This window comes from Pteronotus mesoamericanus, unplaced genomic scaffold (assembly GCF_021234165.1).
Source record: "Pteronotus mesoamericanus isolate MK-2021 breed Mesoamerican mustached bat unplaced genomic scaffold, CSHL_Meso_final contig_74, whole genome shotgun sequence".
NCBI lineage: Eukaryota > Metazoa > Chordata > Mammalia > Chiroptera > Mormoopidae > Pteronotus > Pteronotus mesoamericanus.
In genome coordinates, this window is record NW_026555247.1 from 32761381 (window position 1) to 32780234 (window position 18854).

At 40.1% G+C, this 18854-nt stretch overlaps 1 protein-coding gene across 1 annotated transcript in view; it reads left to right on the top strand.

Annotated features, from left to right (window-relative positions):
* Window positions 1-17230, top strand: part of ONECUT2 (one cut homeobox 2) — a 43017-nt gene extending 25787 nt beyond the window's left edge. The window contains exon 2 of the mRNA XM_054583719.1: window positions 13419-17230. Within this exon, the coding sequence (XP_054439694.1) occupies window positions 13419-13705 (287 nt within the window). The 3' untranslated portion in view covers window positions 13706-17230. The remainder of the gene's footprint in view (window positions 1-13418) is intronic.
* Window positions 17231-18854: the final 1624 nt, after the last annotated feature.

Here is an 18854-nt window from a genome sequence, read left to right on the forward strand (position 1 = left end):
TTTTACATTTTCTCTTTTTTCCCTTTTACTCTCTTATTCATGTCTTTTGATAAACAGAAGCTCTTAACTTTAATGTGTTCTAATATATAACCTTTGGGTCAGTACTTTTGCAGTCTTAAGAAATGTTTCCCATGATTATGAAGATATCACCCTATATTGTTTTCTAAAAATGTTGTTTTGCCATTCACACTAAGGTCTGTGACACATGCAGAACTTATTTTCTGTGTATGGCATGAAATAGGGGTCAAGGACTGAGCCCCACCCACTGTCTATCCAGTTATCCCAGCTCCGTTATTGGAAGTAACACACCTTTCTCATATTCTGCAATACCAGTCTTGTCACTGAATGAAGTGTCTGTATGTGTATAGTTGTGTTCCACGGGTCTATTGTATATTCTTTTTCCAGTACTACATCATTATAGTCTTATTGAAGGTCTTGATAGTTGATATAGCAAGTCCTCCCCATCTTGTTGTCTTCATCACAAATAGCTTAATGCCCTGGCAGAGTGGCTCAGTTGGTTGGAGCATCACCCCGCACACCCAAAGGTTGCAGGTTTGATCCCCGGTCAGGGTGAGCACAGGAGGCAACCAATTGATGTTTCTCTCTCACATCTCTCTCACATCTCTCTCTCTCTCTCCTCTCTCCCTTCCCTCCTCCCAACCCCCTTCCCTTTTTTCTCTCTCTAAAATCAACAAAAAAGCATAGCCTCTGGTGAGGGTTTTTTTTTTAAAAAGAATGGCTTGGCTATTCTTTCTTTTTTTTTTTTTTTTTTTTTGCATTCTCATATAGATTTTAGAATCAGTTTGTCAAATCCCCAAAACTGAATGGGAAGAAGAAAGGGAGGGAAGAAGAGAAATCTGCAGGGATTGTCATTAGAGAATTGATCAAATCTATAGATCAATATGTAGAGACTTAAAGTCTTTATAATATTAAGTCTTTTAATCCTTTGATTTAGGTATTCATGAATTTCTCTAACAAAGTTTATAGTTTTTTTCTGAGTCTTGCATAACTCTTGTTAGATTTATTTCTTTGTACTTGATTTTTGATCCTGCTATAAATAGTATCTTTTTCATTTTGTTTGTTTTATTATGTAGAAACACAATTGATTGTTGTATACTGATAGAGAGTCTAGGAATCTTGCTAAATTCTTTAAAAAATTTTCTTATCCTCACTCGAGGACATTGTTTTCATTGCTTCTTTTACAGAGAGAAAGGAGAAAGGGAGAGAAACATTAATGTGAGAGAGAAGCATCAGTTGGTTGCTTCTCATATGCACCTGGATGGGGATCATACGCACCCAGTCTGAGAATTGAACCCACAACTCTGGTTTCGGGATGATGCTCCAACCAACTGAGCCACACCAGCCAGGGTCTAAATTCTTGTATTAATTCTAGTAGTTAATCTGTGTATTATCTTAGATTTTCTATGCATACACAATCAATATTGATTTTTGTATGTTCATCTTATAACTGACTACCTTACTGAACTTTATTATTTGTTCTAACAACTTGAATATTGAAATTCTTGGGTTTTCTAGATTAAAAAAGCCTATTAACTTATAATTATGAGAGTTATTTCTGCCTGGAGAAGCAGAATAGTGTAGCTGTTAGGTTCAAGGAAACTGGAATCAGACTACCTGAGTTTGAATCCTAGCTTCATTACTTAATACATAACCTCAAATAATTTGCTTCATCCTCTGTGACTCAGTATCATTAATTATAAACCACTTCATAGGCTGATTATAAAAATTAAATAAGTTCATACACTTAGAACAGTGCCTGTCAAATAACAAACACTCAGCTCTTGTCAGCTTTTGTCATTTTATCTATTATGTTCATTCCTTTCTAAATTTTTACTTCTTGTTTTTTCTTATTTTATTGCAGTGACTACCTTTCCAGCCTAATATTGAAAAATAGTGGTCCTCTCAGGCATCACCTGAAATGTAACACTTTGAAATATTTCCTTCTAGTTTTTTCTTGTAGACATTATTGTTTTTATTTTTCATCTGACTGGACTTGTGAATCTGGTGTTAAACTCTGCAAGACAGAGATATTTCTCCAGCGGAAACTCTTTTTTTCAAACTATATTGTTCACATAATGATGAAAAACATGAGTTATTTGTTTTAAACACCATTGAGATCCTGTTGCAGAAGGAGGCACCAACCCCTCTACCTCTCTACAGCTTCACTGGGGTCACGTTTCCAAAGAGCTGCTGTTGAACAGCCATACTGTCTTCCATAGTGGCTGTACCAGTCTACATTTCACCAGCCATGAATGAGGATTCCTTTTTCTCCACTACTTCTCCAACATTTGTCATTACATGTCTTGTTGATAACAGCCATTCCAACAGATGTGAGATGGTTCCTCATTATAATTTTGATTTGTATTTTCCTAATAGCTAGTGAAGTCGAGCATTTTTTCACATATCTGTTGGTCATTGGTATGTCTTCTTGGGAAAGGTGTCTGTTCAGGTCCTCTGCCCATTTTTTAATTGGATTGTTTGTTTCTTTGGTGTTGAGTTTTATGAGTTCTTTATATATTTTGGGTATTAACCCCTTGTCAGAGCTGCTGTCTACAAGTATCATTTCCCACTTGATTGGTTGACTTTTTGTTTTGTTGACAGTTTTTCTGTGCAAAACCTTTTTAGCTTGGTATAGTCCCATTCATTTATTTTTGTCTTTACTTCTCTTGCCTTTGGGGTCAAATTCATAAAATGTTCTCTACAACCAAGGTCCATAAGCTTATTACCTATATTTTCTTTTATGTAATTTATTATTTCAGGTCTTATATTGAGGTTATTGATCCATTTTGATTAATTTTTGTACTTTGGGATAAACTGTGGTCTAGTTTCATTCTTTTGCATGTGGCTTTCCAATTTTCCCAGCACCATTTATTGAAGAGCTTTCTTTTCTCCATTGTTTGTTTTTGGTGCCTTGTCAAAAATTATTTGTCTGTATAGGCCCTGACCTGTGTGGCTCAGTTGGTTGGGCATCGTCCCACAAAGTGAAAGGTTGCAGGTTCAATTCCTGGTCAGGGCACATGCTTGTCTTGCATTTAGATCCCTGGTCAGGGCATGTACAAGAGGCAATTGATGTTTCTTTATAACATTGATGTTTCTCTCTCTCCTTCCTTTCTCCTCTCTCTAAAAATAAGTGAAATCTAAGAAAACTATGCCCATATACATGTGGTTTTATTTCTGGGCTCTCAATTCTATTCCATTGATGTGTATGTGTGTGTATGTTTCTGTCAATACCATGCTGTTTTGATTATCATAGCTCTGTAGTATAATTTGAAATCAGACTGTAATACCTCTGGCTTGGTTCTTTTTTTCTCAGGATTGCTTTGGCTCACGGGGTCTTTTGTGGTTCCATACAAATCTGCCGACTTTTGTAACCTCTTTCTTTTAAAAAATGACATTGGGATTTTAATGTGGATTGCATTAAATCTGTATATTGTTTTCAGTAATATGGAAATTTTAACTATGTTGATTTTTCCCATCCATGAACGTGGAATACCTTTTCATTTCATTGTGTCTTTTTCAATCTCTTTGAATAATGCTTTGTACTTTTCATTATATAGGTCCTTCACATCCTTTGTTAAATTTATTCCTAAATATTTTATTCTTTTGGTTGCAATTGCAAAAGGAATTATTTTCCTTTCTTTTTCTGATATTTCATTGTTAGTATATAGGAATACAGTGCATTTTTGTACATTGATTTTGTATCTGGCAACTTTACTGTATTTGTTTATTGTTTCTAATAGGTTTTTTTTTGGTGGAGTCTTTAGGGTTATATATATATATGTGTATATATACATATATACACATATATATGTGTATATATGTAAAAAAATCATGTCATCTGCAAAAAATGACACTTTTACTTCTTTATTCCCAATTTGGATGCCTTTTATTTCTTTCTCTTGCCTGATTGCTCTGGCTAGGACTTCCAGAACTATGTTGAATAAGAGAGGTGAGAGTGGACATCCTTGTCTTGTTCCTGATTTTAGAAGAAAGTTTTCAGTTTTTCATCATTGAGTATGACATGAGCTGAGGGTTTGTCATATATGGCCTTTATTATATTGAGGTACTTTGCATCTATACCCTTTTTATTTTATGGTTTTTTACCATAAATGAATGTTGTAGCTTATCAAATGCTTTTCCTGTATCTATTGATAAGATCATAAGATTTTTATCCTTTGTTTTGTTAATGTGATGTTTTGCATTGACCAATTTGCATATGTTGAACCGTCCTTGTGCCCCTAGAATGAACCCCATTCAATCGTGATGTATTTTTTTAAATGTATTGTTGTATTTGATTTGTTAGTATTTTTTTAGGATTTTTTACATCTTTATTCATCAGAGATATTGGTCTGTAGCTTTCTTTTTATGTTTGTTATCCTTGCCAGGTTTTAATATCAGACTTATATAGGCCTCATAAAATGTGTTAGGAAGTATTGCCTCTTCTTCAGTTTTTTGGAAGAGTTTGAGAAGGAAAAATATCAAATCTACTTGGAATGTTTAGTAGAATTCACTAGTGAAGCCATCTGGTCCTGAGCTTTTCTTTTTATAGAGGTGTTTGATTGTTGTTTCAATCTCCTCACTGTTAATCAGTCTGTTTAGATTTTTCAGTTCCTCATGATTTAGTCTAGAAAGGTTATATATTTCTAGGAACTTATCCATATCTTCTAGGTTGTTGAATGTGGTAACATATAGTCTTTCATAGTATTCTAGTACAGTATTTTGTATATCTCTGATGTCTGCTGTAACTTCTCTGTCATTTCTGACTTTGTTTACACGAGTCTTCTTAGTTTCTCTGAGTGATTCTAGACGGGTTTGTCAATTTCATTAATCTTTTTAAAGAACCAGCTCTTTGTTGTATTAATTTTTGTATAGTCCTTTTGTTCTTTATTTCATTCAGTTCCACTCTAATTTTATTATTTCCTTTCTTCTGCTGACTTTGGGCTACTTTTGTTCTTCTTTTTCTAATTTTTAAGACGTGATGTTAGGTTGTTTACTTGGGACGTCTCTTGCTTCTTTAGATAGGCCTGTAATGATATAAATTTCCCTCTTATTACTGCTTTTGCTGCAACCCAGGAGTTTTATCATTCTTATTGGTCTCTAAATATCTTTTGATTTCACCTTTTATTTCTTCTTTGACCCAGTCCTTTTTTAGCAGTGTTTTATTTAATCTCCACATATTTGTGTGTTTCTTTACTTTTTGCAGTTGATTTTTAATTTCTAAACATGTGGTCAGAGAATATGCTTGGTAGGATTTCAATCTTCTTAAATTTCTTGAGGCTAGTTTTGTGACCCAGCATATGGTCTATCCTTGAGAATGTTCCATGTTCACTGGAAAAGAATGTGTAACCTGATGTTCTGGGATGAAAGGCTCTGTAAATGTCAATATCCATTTGGTATAATGTGTCATTTAAGGCTGATGTTTCTTTATTGATTTTCTGTTTGGATGCTCTGTCTAGAGCTGTCAAAGAAGTATTCAGGTCCCCAGCTATGACTGCATTTTGGTCTGTTTCTCCTTTAATTCTGTGAGTAGTCACTTTATATAGTTTGGTATTCCCTGACTGAGTATCTGTATATTAAGAAGTATTATGTTTTCTTGATGTAGTGTCCCCTTTACCATTATAAAATGTCCATCTATGTCTCTTGTTACCTTGAAGTATAGTTTGTCAGATATAAGTATAGCTACATCTGCTTTACTGTGGATGTTATTTGCTTGGAGATTAATTTTCTATCCTTTCACTTTGAATTCACCTTTGTCTTTGCAACTTTGATGTGTCTCCTGAAGGCAGCATTTGGTTGGGTCTTTTTTTTTTTAATCTAATCTGCTACCCTGTGCCTCTTTATTGGTGAATTCAGTCCACTTACATTTAGGATAATTATTGATATGTGAGGATTTTCCACAGCCATTTTTTCCTTTGTTTTCTGATAGCTCTATGCCTCAGTGCTTTTCTTTAGTGTTCCTGCCTATTGTTTTTGTTTGGTGGTATTCCACCTTTCCTGTTTCCTTTTTGGAGCTATGTGCCTCAGTTTGGGGGGTTTTATTTGTGGTTACCATTAGGTTTATGAAAAAGAAAGTTTCATAAATACTGTAGCATTTTTCTTTTGAATGCATCTGATCTCCATTCTCCTTTTCAGATTCAGACCTTTCCTGCCATTTATGTTTTTGTTGTCAAAAGTTATACCTGCTTATCCTATAAGTTTGTTGGTGATCTTACTCATAGTGTCGTGACCTTTTGTTCTTTGTTTCAGGCAGAATAACCCCCTTGAGTGTTTCCTGCAATGGAGGCCTTCTGGTAATAAATTACCTCGGCTTCTATATGTCTGCAAAAGTCTTTATTTCTCCTTCATATTTAAAGATAAGTTTGCTGGATATATTATTTTTGGCTGGTAATTTCTCTCTTTCAGTAGTTAGAATATTTGGTTCTACTCTCTTCTGGCTTGAAGAGTTTCTGCTGAGAAGTCCGATGATAACCTGATGGACTTTCCTTTATAGGTCATTTCCTCCTTCCCCTGGCTGCTTTGAGAATTCTTTGTCATTAATTTTTGACAGTTTTAATACAGTGTGCCTTGGAGAACACCTCTTTGGATTGCGGTAACTAGATGTTCTGTTTGCTTCTTTGATTCAAGGACCTATTTCTTTCCATAGGTTTGGGAAGTCCTCATCCATTATTTGTTTGTATAGGCTCTCTGTTTCCTGTTTTCTTCTTCTGGTATGCTTATTATTCTTATATTGCTTTTTCTGATGGAGTCAGATAATTCTCCTAGAGTGCATTTATTTGTTTGTTTGCTTGTTTGTTATGTTCAAGTTCTCTCTCCTTCCCTTGGTGTTGTTTCTAGGTTCTACCTTTGATATCACTAATTCTTTCACCCACCTGGATTGGCTCTATTTCTTATGCCTTCAAGTTCATTCCTGATTTCCTTTATTGAATTCTTTATCTCCTGGATTTCTGTTTGGTTATTTTTAAAGTTTCAGTCTCTTTGGTAAAGTACTTGTTTTGTCCATTAATTTGTTTTCTGAGTGCATTAAATTGCTTGTCTGTATTTTCTTACATCTCATTGAGTATTTTCAAAACTACAATCTTGAATTCTCTATCATTTATATCACATATTTCCATGTGTTCAAGTTTGCTTTCTGGAGATTTTTCATTTCTCTCTGAGAGGCCTTGCTACCTTAGTTATTCATAGTATTTGAGGTTTCTTTTCTGTCCAGGCATCTATGTATTAGCGGCCCAAAGAGGTCTTTTTCTATTTCCCAGTAGGTGATGCTGAATCACTAGTTATTTTAGCTCTGTGAAATCCCAAAGTTGACCTTCTCAGCCATCAGTATAGCCCTGATGCTTGGGGATGTGGCTGTCTGGGGCAATCTCGCCACCTTCTTTGTTTTCTGCTCTCAGAGAAATGGTGATCTCAGACCCCCCCCCGGGCCCCACTATGTGCCCCAACTGGGGATAAGTCACAGAGAGCACCCTTTACTCAAGGGAAATAGTGATTCTGTAGTAATAGTTCTTGGGTTAGCAGATAATGTGCTCTGCAACCCAACACCAAGGGCAACTGGAGACGAGTTTTGGGAGTCTGTGGGGTGGCAGAGCTCTGTGGCTTTCTTTCCTTGACTGGAATGCCAACCACCCCAACAGCTGTGGCAGAACCCCTGAGCTATGTCCTTGCCCAGGTTTCTGGGCTCATCCACAGTTTGCACTGCTCACTCCTATAGGAATGCATACCAAGTCTCTCTGCTCCTCCCAGCTGAAGGAAGCGCCAGCCACTGCCAGCTTCCTCCACTGTCCAGTTGAGGCTGCCATGAGCTCCTGGCTGCAGGGCTGCATCCATGGCCAGGCTCAGCTCTCCTCCCTCCTCACCACCCCTGTCCTCACTTGCTCACCTTTAGATGATTCAGTGCATGGATCCCTCAGGCGTGCCCATAGGTTGAGCACAGAATGTCTTAGTGGGTTGTAGCTGATCAACTTGTTGAAATTTCAGGGGAAGACACCAAGAGGATCTCTCACAGCGCCATTCCTCTGACATCCTAGAACAGCGGTTTTCAACCGGTGCACCACAAGCATTTTTAAAATGTGCAATACATGACTATTCAGTCAGGGGCACTGACCCCTTTTCTCTTAGTCTGTCAAACAACAAAATGACAACAACCAACACAACAATAGCTGTCCAGTGTGAATGAATCAAAATTATTCCTATTTTTTGTCAGATCAGCAATAAATATATATCTTTAGGTGTGCTGAAGAATTTGTTATTACTCTGTGTGTGTCATGAGATGAAAAAGGTTGAAAATTGTCTACCTAATATAAAAGATAAAATTCACCAAACTGAAAAGTAGAATTGCAGTCAACCTATATTGGGGGCATTCTGGAGGAATTTCCACTGAAACACAGGCCAGTGAAACTGGATTGAAGAAAATAGCACCTGAGTCCTCCAGCTGTTCATAAGTTCAAAGCAAACAGCCATCACTTGCTTGATAGGTGATGCCTTTTGAAGCAGCCAGAGTGTTGTCCATACCCTTCCACCTACCAACAAGCACTGCAGCTCTCAGACAACAATTGGGCAAAAATATGGGGGGGGGGCGTGGGAGAGGGACACCAGTGATGATAGGTCAACCCTGGGAGGTGCAGTTTCCTGAGAGCAGTGGGCGAGTGTAGTGCTTTGGTGTTAGTGTATTAGGGATTGACGTACATGCTCCATTTAGCTAGCTTGTCAGCAATCTGTGACTGGTCTCAGTGAATGCTGGAGAAGAATCCACAGCATTCCCGCAGGGCCAAGTTAAAAGAAATCTCCTGAGATGGTAGGCACTGGGTTAGTTGTATCAGTTGGTGATTGAGTGCAGGTCTGAGAGGAATAGACACACCTCTTCTCTGGACCAGAGCGGACCTGACTGATTCGTTCTCATTTGAGAATGAATATACAGGACAAAAGGAAACATGGAAATTATGGAGAACAGAAAAAGAGACAGTCATCTGAAATTAGAAGAAATTTATCTGAAAATGTCTGTAGAAATTTAAAGAACATTTTAGAGAATCATTTGGTGTCTCAGCATGATGCAAAAAGAGGTGGCTTCTATGAAACAGAAAATGATTAAGAAAGCAGACTCTCAGTAGTAAAACAAAATAGTGAGAGATGAGCAAGATTTACAGACTTTCAGGGAAATGAGGAATAAATAATTTTGGAGGAAATTAAAAGCAAAACTGACACTGTAGTTGTAATGCTCGAATTTATGCAGTTCAAGTGCTATTTCCTATAGGAAGGCAGTCTCAATTCTTTAATGACTCAAAAAGTATACCTATATACTTTTTATGAAAAGAAAAATAACTGAAGATATACTCCATCTTACTTGGAACATAGTTAAAATTAAAAGCTCAAGAACATGAGTTGGCCAGCAGCCCTGTGTGGCTAATTTACTCATCCCAAACATCCATAGGAGTAAACAGCATTTGTCTCTTTTTTTTAATGATAGCCATCCTAAGAAGTATGAGGTGATATCTCATTGTAGTTTTTATTTTATTTTATTAAGTTTATTGGGGTGTTTCCAAGCACATGGTATCCACAGAAAAAGCAGGTGTAATCATATTTATATCTGATAAAATAGATTTCAAGGTAACAAAGGTAATAAGAGACAAAGATAGACATTTTATAATGATTAAGGGGATATTACATCAATAACACATAATACTTCTCAACATATGTGCACCAAGCCCGGGCCTGCTAGCTCAGTTGTTTAGAGCATTGTCCCAGTTCGCCAAGGTTGCAGATTCTATCCTGGGCACATACAAGAAACAATCAATGAATGCATAAATAAGTGAAATAACAAATTTATGTTTCTCTCTCTCTCTAAAAATCAATTTTTAAAAAGAAAGTAATTTTTGACAAAGAAGCCAAAAATACAAATGGAGAAAAGAAAGCCCCTTAATAAATGGTGCTGGGAAAATTAGAAAGCCATATGCAAAAGAATGAAACTAGATTACAGTTTGTCCCCAGGTACAAAAATTAATTCAGAATGGATCAAAGACCTAGGTATAAGATTTAAAACAAGAAATTGCATAGAAGAAAGCATAGGTAGTAAATTTATGGACCTTGGTGATAGAGAGCATTTTATGAATTTGACCCCAAAGGTCATGTAAAGGAATGAAAGGAAAGTAAAATACAATGGAAGTAAAGACTAAAATAAATGAATGGGATTATACCAAACTAAAAAGCTTCTGCAGAGCAAAACAAACCATCAACAAAACAAAAAGTCAGCCAATCAAATGGGAAATGATATTCGCAAACAGCAGCTCTGACAAGGGGTTAATATCCAAAATATATAAAGAACTCATAAAAAACTCAACACCAAGCAAACAGTCCAATTAAAAAATGGGCAGAGGACCCAAACAAACACTTCTCCCAAGAAAACATACAACTGTCCAGCAGATACATGAAAAGATGCTCAACCTCACTAGCTATTACGAAAATGCAAATGAAAACAATGAGATTCCCCCCTCACACCTGTTAGAATGGCTGATACCCATAGACAAATGATAACAAGTATTGGAGAGGTTGCGGAGAAAAAGGAGCCCTCATTCACACAGCTGGTGGAAATGTAGACTGGTACAGCCACTATGGCAAACAGTCTGGTGGTTCCTCAAAAAATTGAGAATTGGGTTACCATAGACCTAGCGATCCATTTCCTGGGTATCTACCCAAAAACTCAAAAACAGCTACTTGCAAAGACATACGTGCCCCTATGTTCATTACAGCATTATTCACAGTGGCCAAGACATATAGACAACTGAAATATCATTCAGTAGAGGATCAGATAAAGAAGATGTGGTACATATATACTACGGAATACTACTCAGCCATATGAAAAGGTGAAATACTGCCATTGGCAAAACATGGATGGATCTTGAGATTATGCGAAGTGAAATAAGTCAGTCAGAAAAAGAACCATACAATTTTACTCATATGTGGGATATAAAACTGAAACTCATAGACATGCATGCTGGTTACCAGAGGGAAGGGGGTGGAGGGAGGGAGCGTGGGAATGAGAGGGGACCTCGTATATTGTGAAGGAAGATGGTTTGACTTCGGGTGATGGGCATACAGTATAGTAAACAGGTCTTCTATCATAGAAATGTACACTTGAAACCCATAAGATCCTATTAACCAATGCTGCCCCAATAAATTTAAATTTAACATTTTACAAAGAAAAAAATTGCTGTTCTAGGTCTTTAAGACAGTTTGAGTGGAAAGTAAGGAGAGGCTGCACCTGGCTCTTTCGCCGTTTTCAGCCAGATGTTTCTACCCAGAGTTAAATACTTGTTTTTAGCCACTCATGCCTTCCTAGGTAGCTTGCAGGCATGCAGCTGGGCAGCAAAACTAAGGGTATCCCTTTGCCAGGCGTCTTCCCGGGGAAGAACAGATGGCCAGGAATGGCAAATGCAAAGGCTTAAAGCCCCAAAAGATATCTTCGAATAGCCAAGTGGGGAAAAAAAGCCGCACTGGATCAGAAATGAGGGAATCTGGGTTTTCAGGAAGTGTCACTAACCAGCTGTGGACAGTGTCGGGCAAATCCTGTGACCTCTTAGAGTGTCATTCTCGTATCTAACATGAAAGATTGGACCAAATGGTCTGTAAACTCCTACAACTCTAGGACTTTTTTTTTTTTAATCCAGCTGGTCTGAGTATCTGCTGTTAAAAACCCGTTCCTTGGGGCTCCTCTTAGCTCTGAGAGTTTCTGCGGAAAGGGAAGCCGAGGTGGAAGGCCCACATGTGCTGGGCAGCGAACCCCAGCGCTCAGCAGGAGCTGCGAGAGGAGCAGGGGCCTGGCGCTCTCCCGGGACTTGCACCCTCTCAGGCCACCCTGGGCTTTTTCCAGGCCCCGCTTCTGTCTAAGCAGGCTGGCAGACATCAAAGGTCCCCCGGTTCCTGAGTCCCCTTCAGTGGCTTTGTATTGAGGGTAAAAATAGGGACAGGAAGTAAAACGTTTTCCTCAGAAAATGTCTCTGAAGCACCAAACAACGGCTGGCTGTCTTTCATTTGATAATAAACGGACACAGGGGAGTTGCTGGAACACTTGTCATGACCAACCTACTTGAGACCCCACCCCCAAGCGAAGGTGGGGGGGGCGCGGGGGCAGTGCGGGGAGGGGTGGTCCGGAGTGTAGAGGCAGGGCAGAGCTTTGTCATTCATCATCCGCCTGAGAGCAAGAGGGCACTACAGGGAAACCCAGGTAGGCAGTTTGGCCCAGTCAGAATGGGGCCTGTGGTGCAGCTCAGGCATTGGAGGATGTTGGGGGGTTATAGAGCAAGCCCCCTGGGCTTCTCCATCTCTGCCCTTCGGACCCAACCCTGAATGAGGAGTCTCCAGAATGAGGGGAGTGGGCGTGCATTGCTCCCTGCTCTCCTGTCCCTCCTTCCCTCGCCCCCACCTTCCCTCCAGTTCTGGCATCCTCTGCCCGTAACGTTTGCTGTAAGAAGCCTACAGCAGCTCTGTCCCTGGCACGCAGGCTGTTCACCTCAGGTGCCCCCTGCATGGCTGTCCTGGAGAATTTGCCAAATGGCTTACAGGTTTGTCTCGCCAGGGCTTTGTTTGCACTTACCGTCAGAAGGAAGTGATGGGAGGGATGAAACCCCAGTGACCGAGAATGGGCCAGGTCCGTTGGTGTGGCGTGCCCTCCCTGTCTCTGTTCTGGGCCTCCCAAATGGATGTTGGCCTGGCTGTCGCCAGTTCCACTGACTGAGTGGGTTGGCATCTGGCCCATGAAGAAAGCCGGGCCTTCTTGTGCTGCCTTCCCTTCAGACTAGCCCAGTGAGAGTCGGCCGAACCAAAGTTTTCACAGCCTTTCCCTCTTAATTTTTCAAAAGTCTGGAAGAAGGGGATTTGGGTTGGGATGATACCATCATTCTGTCACTTCTAATTTCATTCTGTTAACAATTTTTTGAGTCACATGGGTAGAAGCTTTGATTTTGAAAAATTATGCACTTTTAAGTTTTGACTCCCAAAAGTAATTTAGGATCAGCTGTAAACAATTCTCAAGAGTGAATATGAAAGAGGAATTGCCTAACCGGGCTTCCCCTGGGGACCTGGAGTCCTCGCTCCCTTCAGAGCACCTGATTTCAGAGATAAAATGGGGGGGGGGGGCGCGGGGGTTGGGGGTCGGCTGAAGGAGAAAGCAATTGGTTCCAAACCAGCCAGTGAAGCAGCCCTGCTGTTGTCTCCATTCTCCCTTCCCCCACTCACGGATGCCGCCTGTCACCCGAGATGAGCTGGCAAGTCTGGTTATTGACAGCTGGGCAATTTGCACAATAGAGTTTAACGGTTTACATCCCCTTGTACGACTTGGTCAATGTTTTCAATGGATCACCTTCTCAGGTGCCAGCACTGACTCTGTCCTTCCTCCCTTTCCCTTCCAGCGTGCAAACGCAAAGAGCAAGAACCAAACAAAGACAGGAACAATTCCCAGAAGAAATCCCGCCTGGTGTTCACTGACCTCCAACGCCGAACACTCTTTGCCATCTTCAAGGAGAACAAGCGCCCATCTAAAGAGATGCAGATCACCATTTCCCAGCAGCTGGGCCTGGAGCTCACCACCGTCAGCAACTTCTTCATGAACGCCCGGCGCCGCAGCCTAGAGAAGTGGCAAGACGACCTGAGCACAGGGGGCTCCTCGTCCAGCGCCAGCACCTGTACCAAAGCATGACGGGAGGACTCTCAGCTGGGCACACGTCACCTCCAGATGAGGACAACAGATTCCAGAAGAAAATACAAAGGAAAAAGACACCGGATTCTTGGCTGGGGCCCTTCACTGGTGATTCGAAAGCACAATTCTCTTGGAAAGAAACTTCTAGCTGTAATCATAGGCCAGGTGTTCTTTTTTGTTTTGTTTTTAATGGCTACGGAGTCCAAGTGCAAGCTGAAAATGAATCTCTTTGAACCGGACATTGTCCTCTGAGCATGCTAAGCATCTCAGAAGCCCAAATGGGGCCTTCCTGGAGCAAGTTCATTTCAGTGTGGTGTCAGCCAAGCTCAGGATTGCTTAAAATGTCAACAGTCCTACTTCAGGTCCTATCAACCTCTTGCAGACCTGGTTCCCAGATGTAAAGGTGGGAATTCGGCCTGAGTTTGGGCTCCCAAGATGCTACAGTAAGAGAAGAATCTAGCAACCAGAATGACCTCATTTGCTTTCCAAGCGCTTAGCCTCATTCCACCACAGTACACCAGAGTTCACAGCCATAACATGAAGAACATCAGAGTGATAATTACTGAGCACAAGTTTTAAATATGGAAGTTAAAAAAAAAAAAAATCCAAGGACCTGTTTTCCCAACTCAGGCATCTTTTCATTGAACGGTTTTGAAAGCTTTAAGTTGATCCAGTTTACAGTTTTCTTTACCTCCTGGAAATCTCACATGGTCTTGGATCCATCAAAACAACGAATCAGTTCACTTGAGCTCAAAGTATCAAGCACAACGAAGAGAAATAGAGAAGTAAGGAAGGTTTTGGATTTGCCACATCTGGATTTTCAAGACACCGATAGTGAAGTCACTAGGGAATCATTGGGAATATGACTTCAAGCACATTTTGCAGTTTGCTACAAATTCTGTTTGTACATAATGCAGACGCACACTCAGGAGGCCAACTTAACTATTACGGTACATGGAGCAAATGCAGCATTTAAAAAGATCTAGATTTTTTTAGATCATCAATGTATCCTTCTTGATGATTAGTCACCTGGTCCCTCCTACTGTGCATTCTGGCCACCACGGGACGCATCCTCACTCTTTCAGATTTGGGTTGTTCTCTCATCCATCCCATTGGTAGGGACGTTTTCAGTGTTTTCTAGCAAGGAAAAAAAAATTCAAACCACCATACATGTTACTCATCTAGTCCTAAATCTTTTGCATTCTTGAGTCATCCTAGCAAAACAGCTGAATAAAACTGGAGAAAACACAGCACACCAAAGAAGCAGAATACTGCAAACCAAAGACATTTATTACTTGCCATTTTCTAGCCTAAAAATACTGTGATTACTTTTAGAAATCAAAAAACCTCTGCAACTCCAAATGGCATTCGGCTCTTGCAATTGGCTCACTGTCAGGCTGAGTGGACAGGCTATGCCAAGGACATTTAGCCAAGCCACCAGGGAGTGGCTTTGCCACACCACTGTGGTTTCTGGCTGTCACCTTCCAACAGCAAGCAGGAGAGCGCCCACAGAACTCTGGGAGGTTGCGAAGGTCACAATGTGCATATTTACCAGTGAACGGCCCCAGGTGGGCACCATGGGGGTGTTCAAAGCAAGCCAAACGCTGCAATGATTCTTTACAGACACTTGAGACTGACTTTTTTATGAATTACTTAATCGAAACCAAAGAAACTTTTTCTGCACCTACTTCTGCAACAAACAAAACTGTCCCGTTAAGATGAATAAATGAATACGTAAATCAGTGAAAATCACCATCAACAAGAAAGAAGCACGCCAAAAAACAAACAAATAAACAAAAAAAACAGCGAGACACACTGTGTTCAAACAGACCTCTTGGGACATTTTTTGGAAGCAGATTTTAAAGAAAGGGTTGAGACAAGAATGGAGGTAAGGAAAAGCCTCAGCGACTGCTGCTTCATTTGACAACTCACGCGGTAATCTTGAAGTTGAAGATTGTCTTTAATTTGTGCCTATGCAGTTTTTCAAAAGAACATGGAACAGAGCAACAGAAACCTCAACAGCTACAATACCAAAGATGAGGATTTCTCACACCTTTTGTTTCAGTTCATTATCTCTTCTTGCCTGGCTAACACACTAGTAGCGCCATTGATCTGTGTAAAGGTAATCAATTTTGTTTCTGAGCAACGAAAGGAAAGGGTCATTTATTTGATTTTATTGTTTCCCTTTAATTTTGTTTTATGGCTTTCTACCCCAACATGGAACCTCTCAGAAGGTTCCATAAACTCCAAGTTTAAGATGTTGGGATAGTGAACGATTGATTCTCTTTTCTCTGCTCCACAGAGCAGGGGGGAATAGTATTGTCATTGGAACGTTCTTTGCTTTTCCCTTAGACTTAAGGTTTCTTCTGTGTTCAGTCTCATCATCAGGGGAGGGAAGGGGAATGAGGGTCAGGGTCAGGGGTCTTGGTGACACATCCCCGCCCGAGCCACAGAACCAAAGAGTTTATAGAGGAATTGACAGCCTCGTCTTCATATGATTGCTACATCCTAACAGGGCTTCATTTGGGGGTGGGGGGTAACGTGTAAAAATAATTGCCAATTTCTACTTTTCTATTAGCTTTTTAAAAATCAGCTGTAAAGTTGCATTTCTAAAGAAAGATATATATATAATATATGAACACATATATAGATTCAACTTGACATCGGTGATAACCCCAAAATGATTGCTGTCCAAATTCATGTCCTGTTTTTGCCAAGTGCTTCATTTATTAAGTATTCAGTTCAGAATTTTGCTCATTTCTCATGCCATCCCAGAGTTCATTTGCCACTGTGGATGCTTTGGAGTGTTCAGATTTCGTGAAAATTCCTGGGAAAGATTGAAAATCAAGTTCAAGCATTTCAACATTTAAGCTGTTGATAAGGGGATCCATAGTGGAAATGAGTTTTATTTGTATTTCAAGTCGTCTCTAATTTATGCCTCAACCATGACCAAGGTGGTAAGAGAGGGTCACGCCTCAGACCCACCCCGTAACTGGGCCAGGGCCAGCGGGGGGGCTCATCTCCGATACCTTCTGGGAAGGCTCAGCGGTGCATTCCCGCCAGTCACGGAGAGGAGGCCAGCCCGGGAATCTGTTCTCCAGGAGCCTCCCTGTTCGTCAGGCGGCTCCAGGTGCTCCTCTGCGAGGAGATCCACCAAAGGGGTTTCTTGCAGGGGAACTCCCGCTCCCGTTGCACTGCGTGGATCAGGTTTCCTCAGGGTGGTAATTACCAATTTGCAACCACAGCTGGCACTTGGTTGAGGCAGGGATGTTGTTAGGGGTGGGGTGCGTGTGTCAGTCCTGGAGAGAAAACACCAAGCAGGATTTGGGAAGGACCCCTGAGTCCTGCCCCTGGGAACCCCATTGTCCTTTGTCCCACCTCTCACTCCCACCATGTGGGTCTCCCTTTGCAGAGGCAGCAGCCATGGAGCTGTGAAAGAATGTGACTCTCCATGACTTTTGTCATTCATCCTACCTGGGGATGTTCCTTGACTTTTCCCTGTGTCTCTCTGTCTCCTGCTCATATTCCACGTCTCCTTTGTCAAATGACCAAGAAAAACCCCCAAAAAACAAAAACAAAAACAAAAAAACAAAACAAAAGAGAGAGCTTATTTCAGCAGGGGAGGGCTTCAGATTGGTTGATAAAAGTGAATTCCAACTTGCATGTTTCCAAATGAATCCTTGTGACTTGTGGCCAATGGAAATGGTTGTTTTTATCGAGAGTAGATTGAGTAACCAAGCCTCCTTGGTTTGACCAGTGAGTCTTTGGTACTCTAATCTCAGCATTTGAGTCTCTGGCATCCTCTGAAGATGCCTAAACCAAAAGGGGCTGCCTTGGTGGCTTGAGAGTTCAACATACACCCTCTGTGTTCCTGGTGACCTGAGGAAGATGTCATCATGTAAGAAAGGGAAGAACTTTCCTCCAAGGACTTTTGATAAGGGTCTCACCAGATAACATCACATGAGAGAAATGCTTGCTTTAAAAAACTTATTTACATACATACATAAATACATGTCTGTATCTATATATCTATCAAAATTTTAAGCCCTACAGAAATTCGTTAAAAATCTGAACGAAAAAAAAATTCCTACAAATTGAAAGGTAATGGAATTTCACCTGTAAATTTCCTCAAGCATTTTTAAATCTTAATTTTAAGTTAATAATTTCAGAAAAAAATAATCACCCGGTCTTGTTATGGTTTAGGATCCATTTCCTCAATCCAGGAAAAATTCTAGGCATGCCTCAACCATCCGCAATGAAAGGGACAGTTCGAAACCAAAATTCACATTCTTGAGGCATCAGAAGTCTAAAGGCTATTGAGTGGAAAAATACTCTTCTTTATTCCTTTAGGTAAATAGGCTTGCTTTAATTTTATTTTCAATGTGATTTTGGTACTGGGGATATAACTCTTTCATTCCAGAAAATTTTTACTAAGAGCCAATATTTTTTAAAAGGGAAACAGCAACAATAATAAAAAAACTCGACCCTGATAGTAAAGACTTTTCAAAGTGTAACATAGTGTGTAGGTTGTACCACTCAGAGGTACAGGCGAGAATGAGTCGCAAAGGACCCAGCCTGATGCTTTCCCTGGAGATCTCTCCATCTCTATCCTCTGCATCCCTACCCCTGCAGGCTCTTGGCAATTCAGGGTTTAGGAAATGCAAGCTAATTTTCATTTAAAACTAAAGTAAAATAAAAATTAGGAAGGTAAATGTGGTATACGCACATGTGTGTGTATATATATGTATCTATGTGCATTTTTATAAGTCAATGTGTTTCAAAGCCAAATATTAATACCTTTTATATGTTCAACTGTTTTACCTTATCTATGCTGGGCACCCACCTATTGATGCCAATAAATTAAAGTTGAACAGATTTTTAAAAATCACTACTGCTTGGATCTACAGGGGACAACACTTCCCCACTTTTGAAAATGTTGGTAGGATTATCCAAGAGTCTGTATGACTATCATTGGCATAGTATTATGACAATATACCTTTGCAGTGAGCTCTGCTTTTCAGGAAATTGTGGAGTAGGAGTTTTTTAAAATATAAAAAGAACAGGCTGGGTTCCAGTGTTGTTGAAGAATAATGGACTCTATTAAAAGTAGAGACAAAGAAATAATACATGTGGTCCAGGTTGACACCAA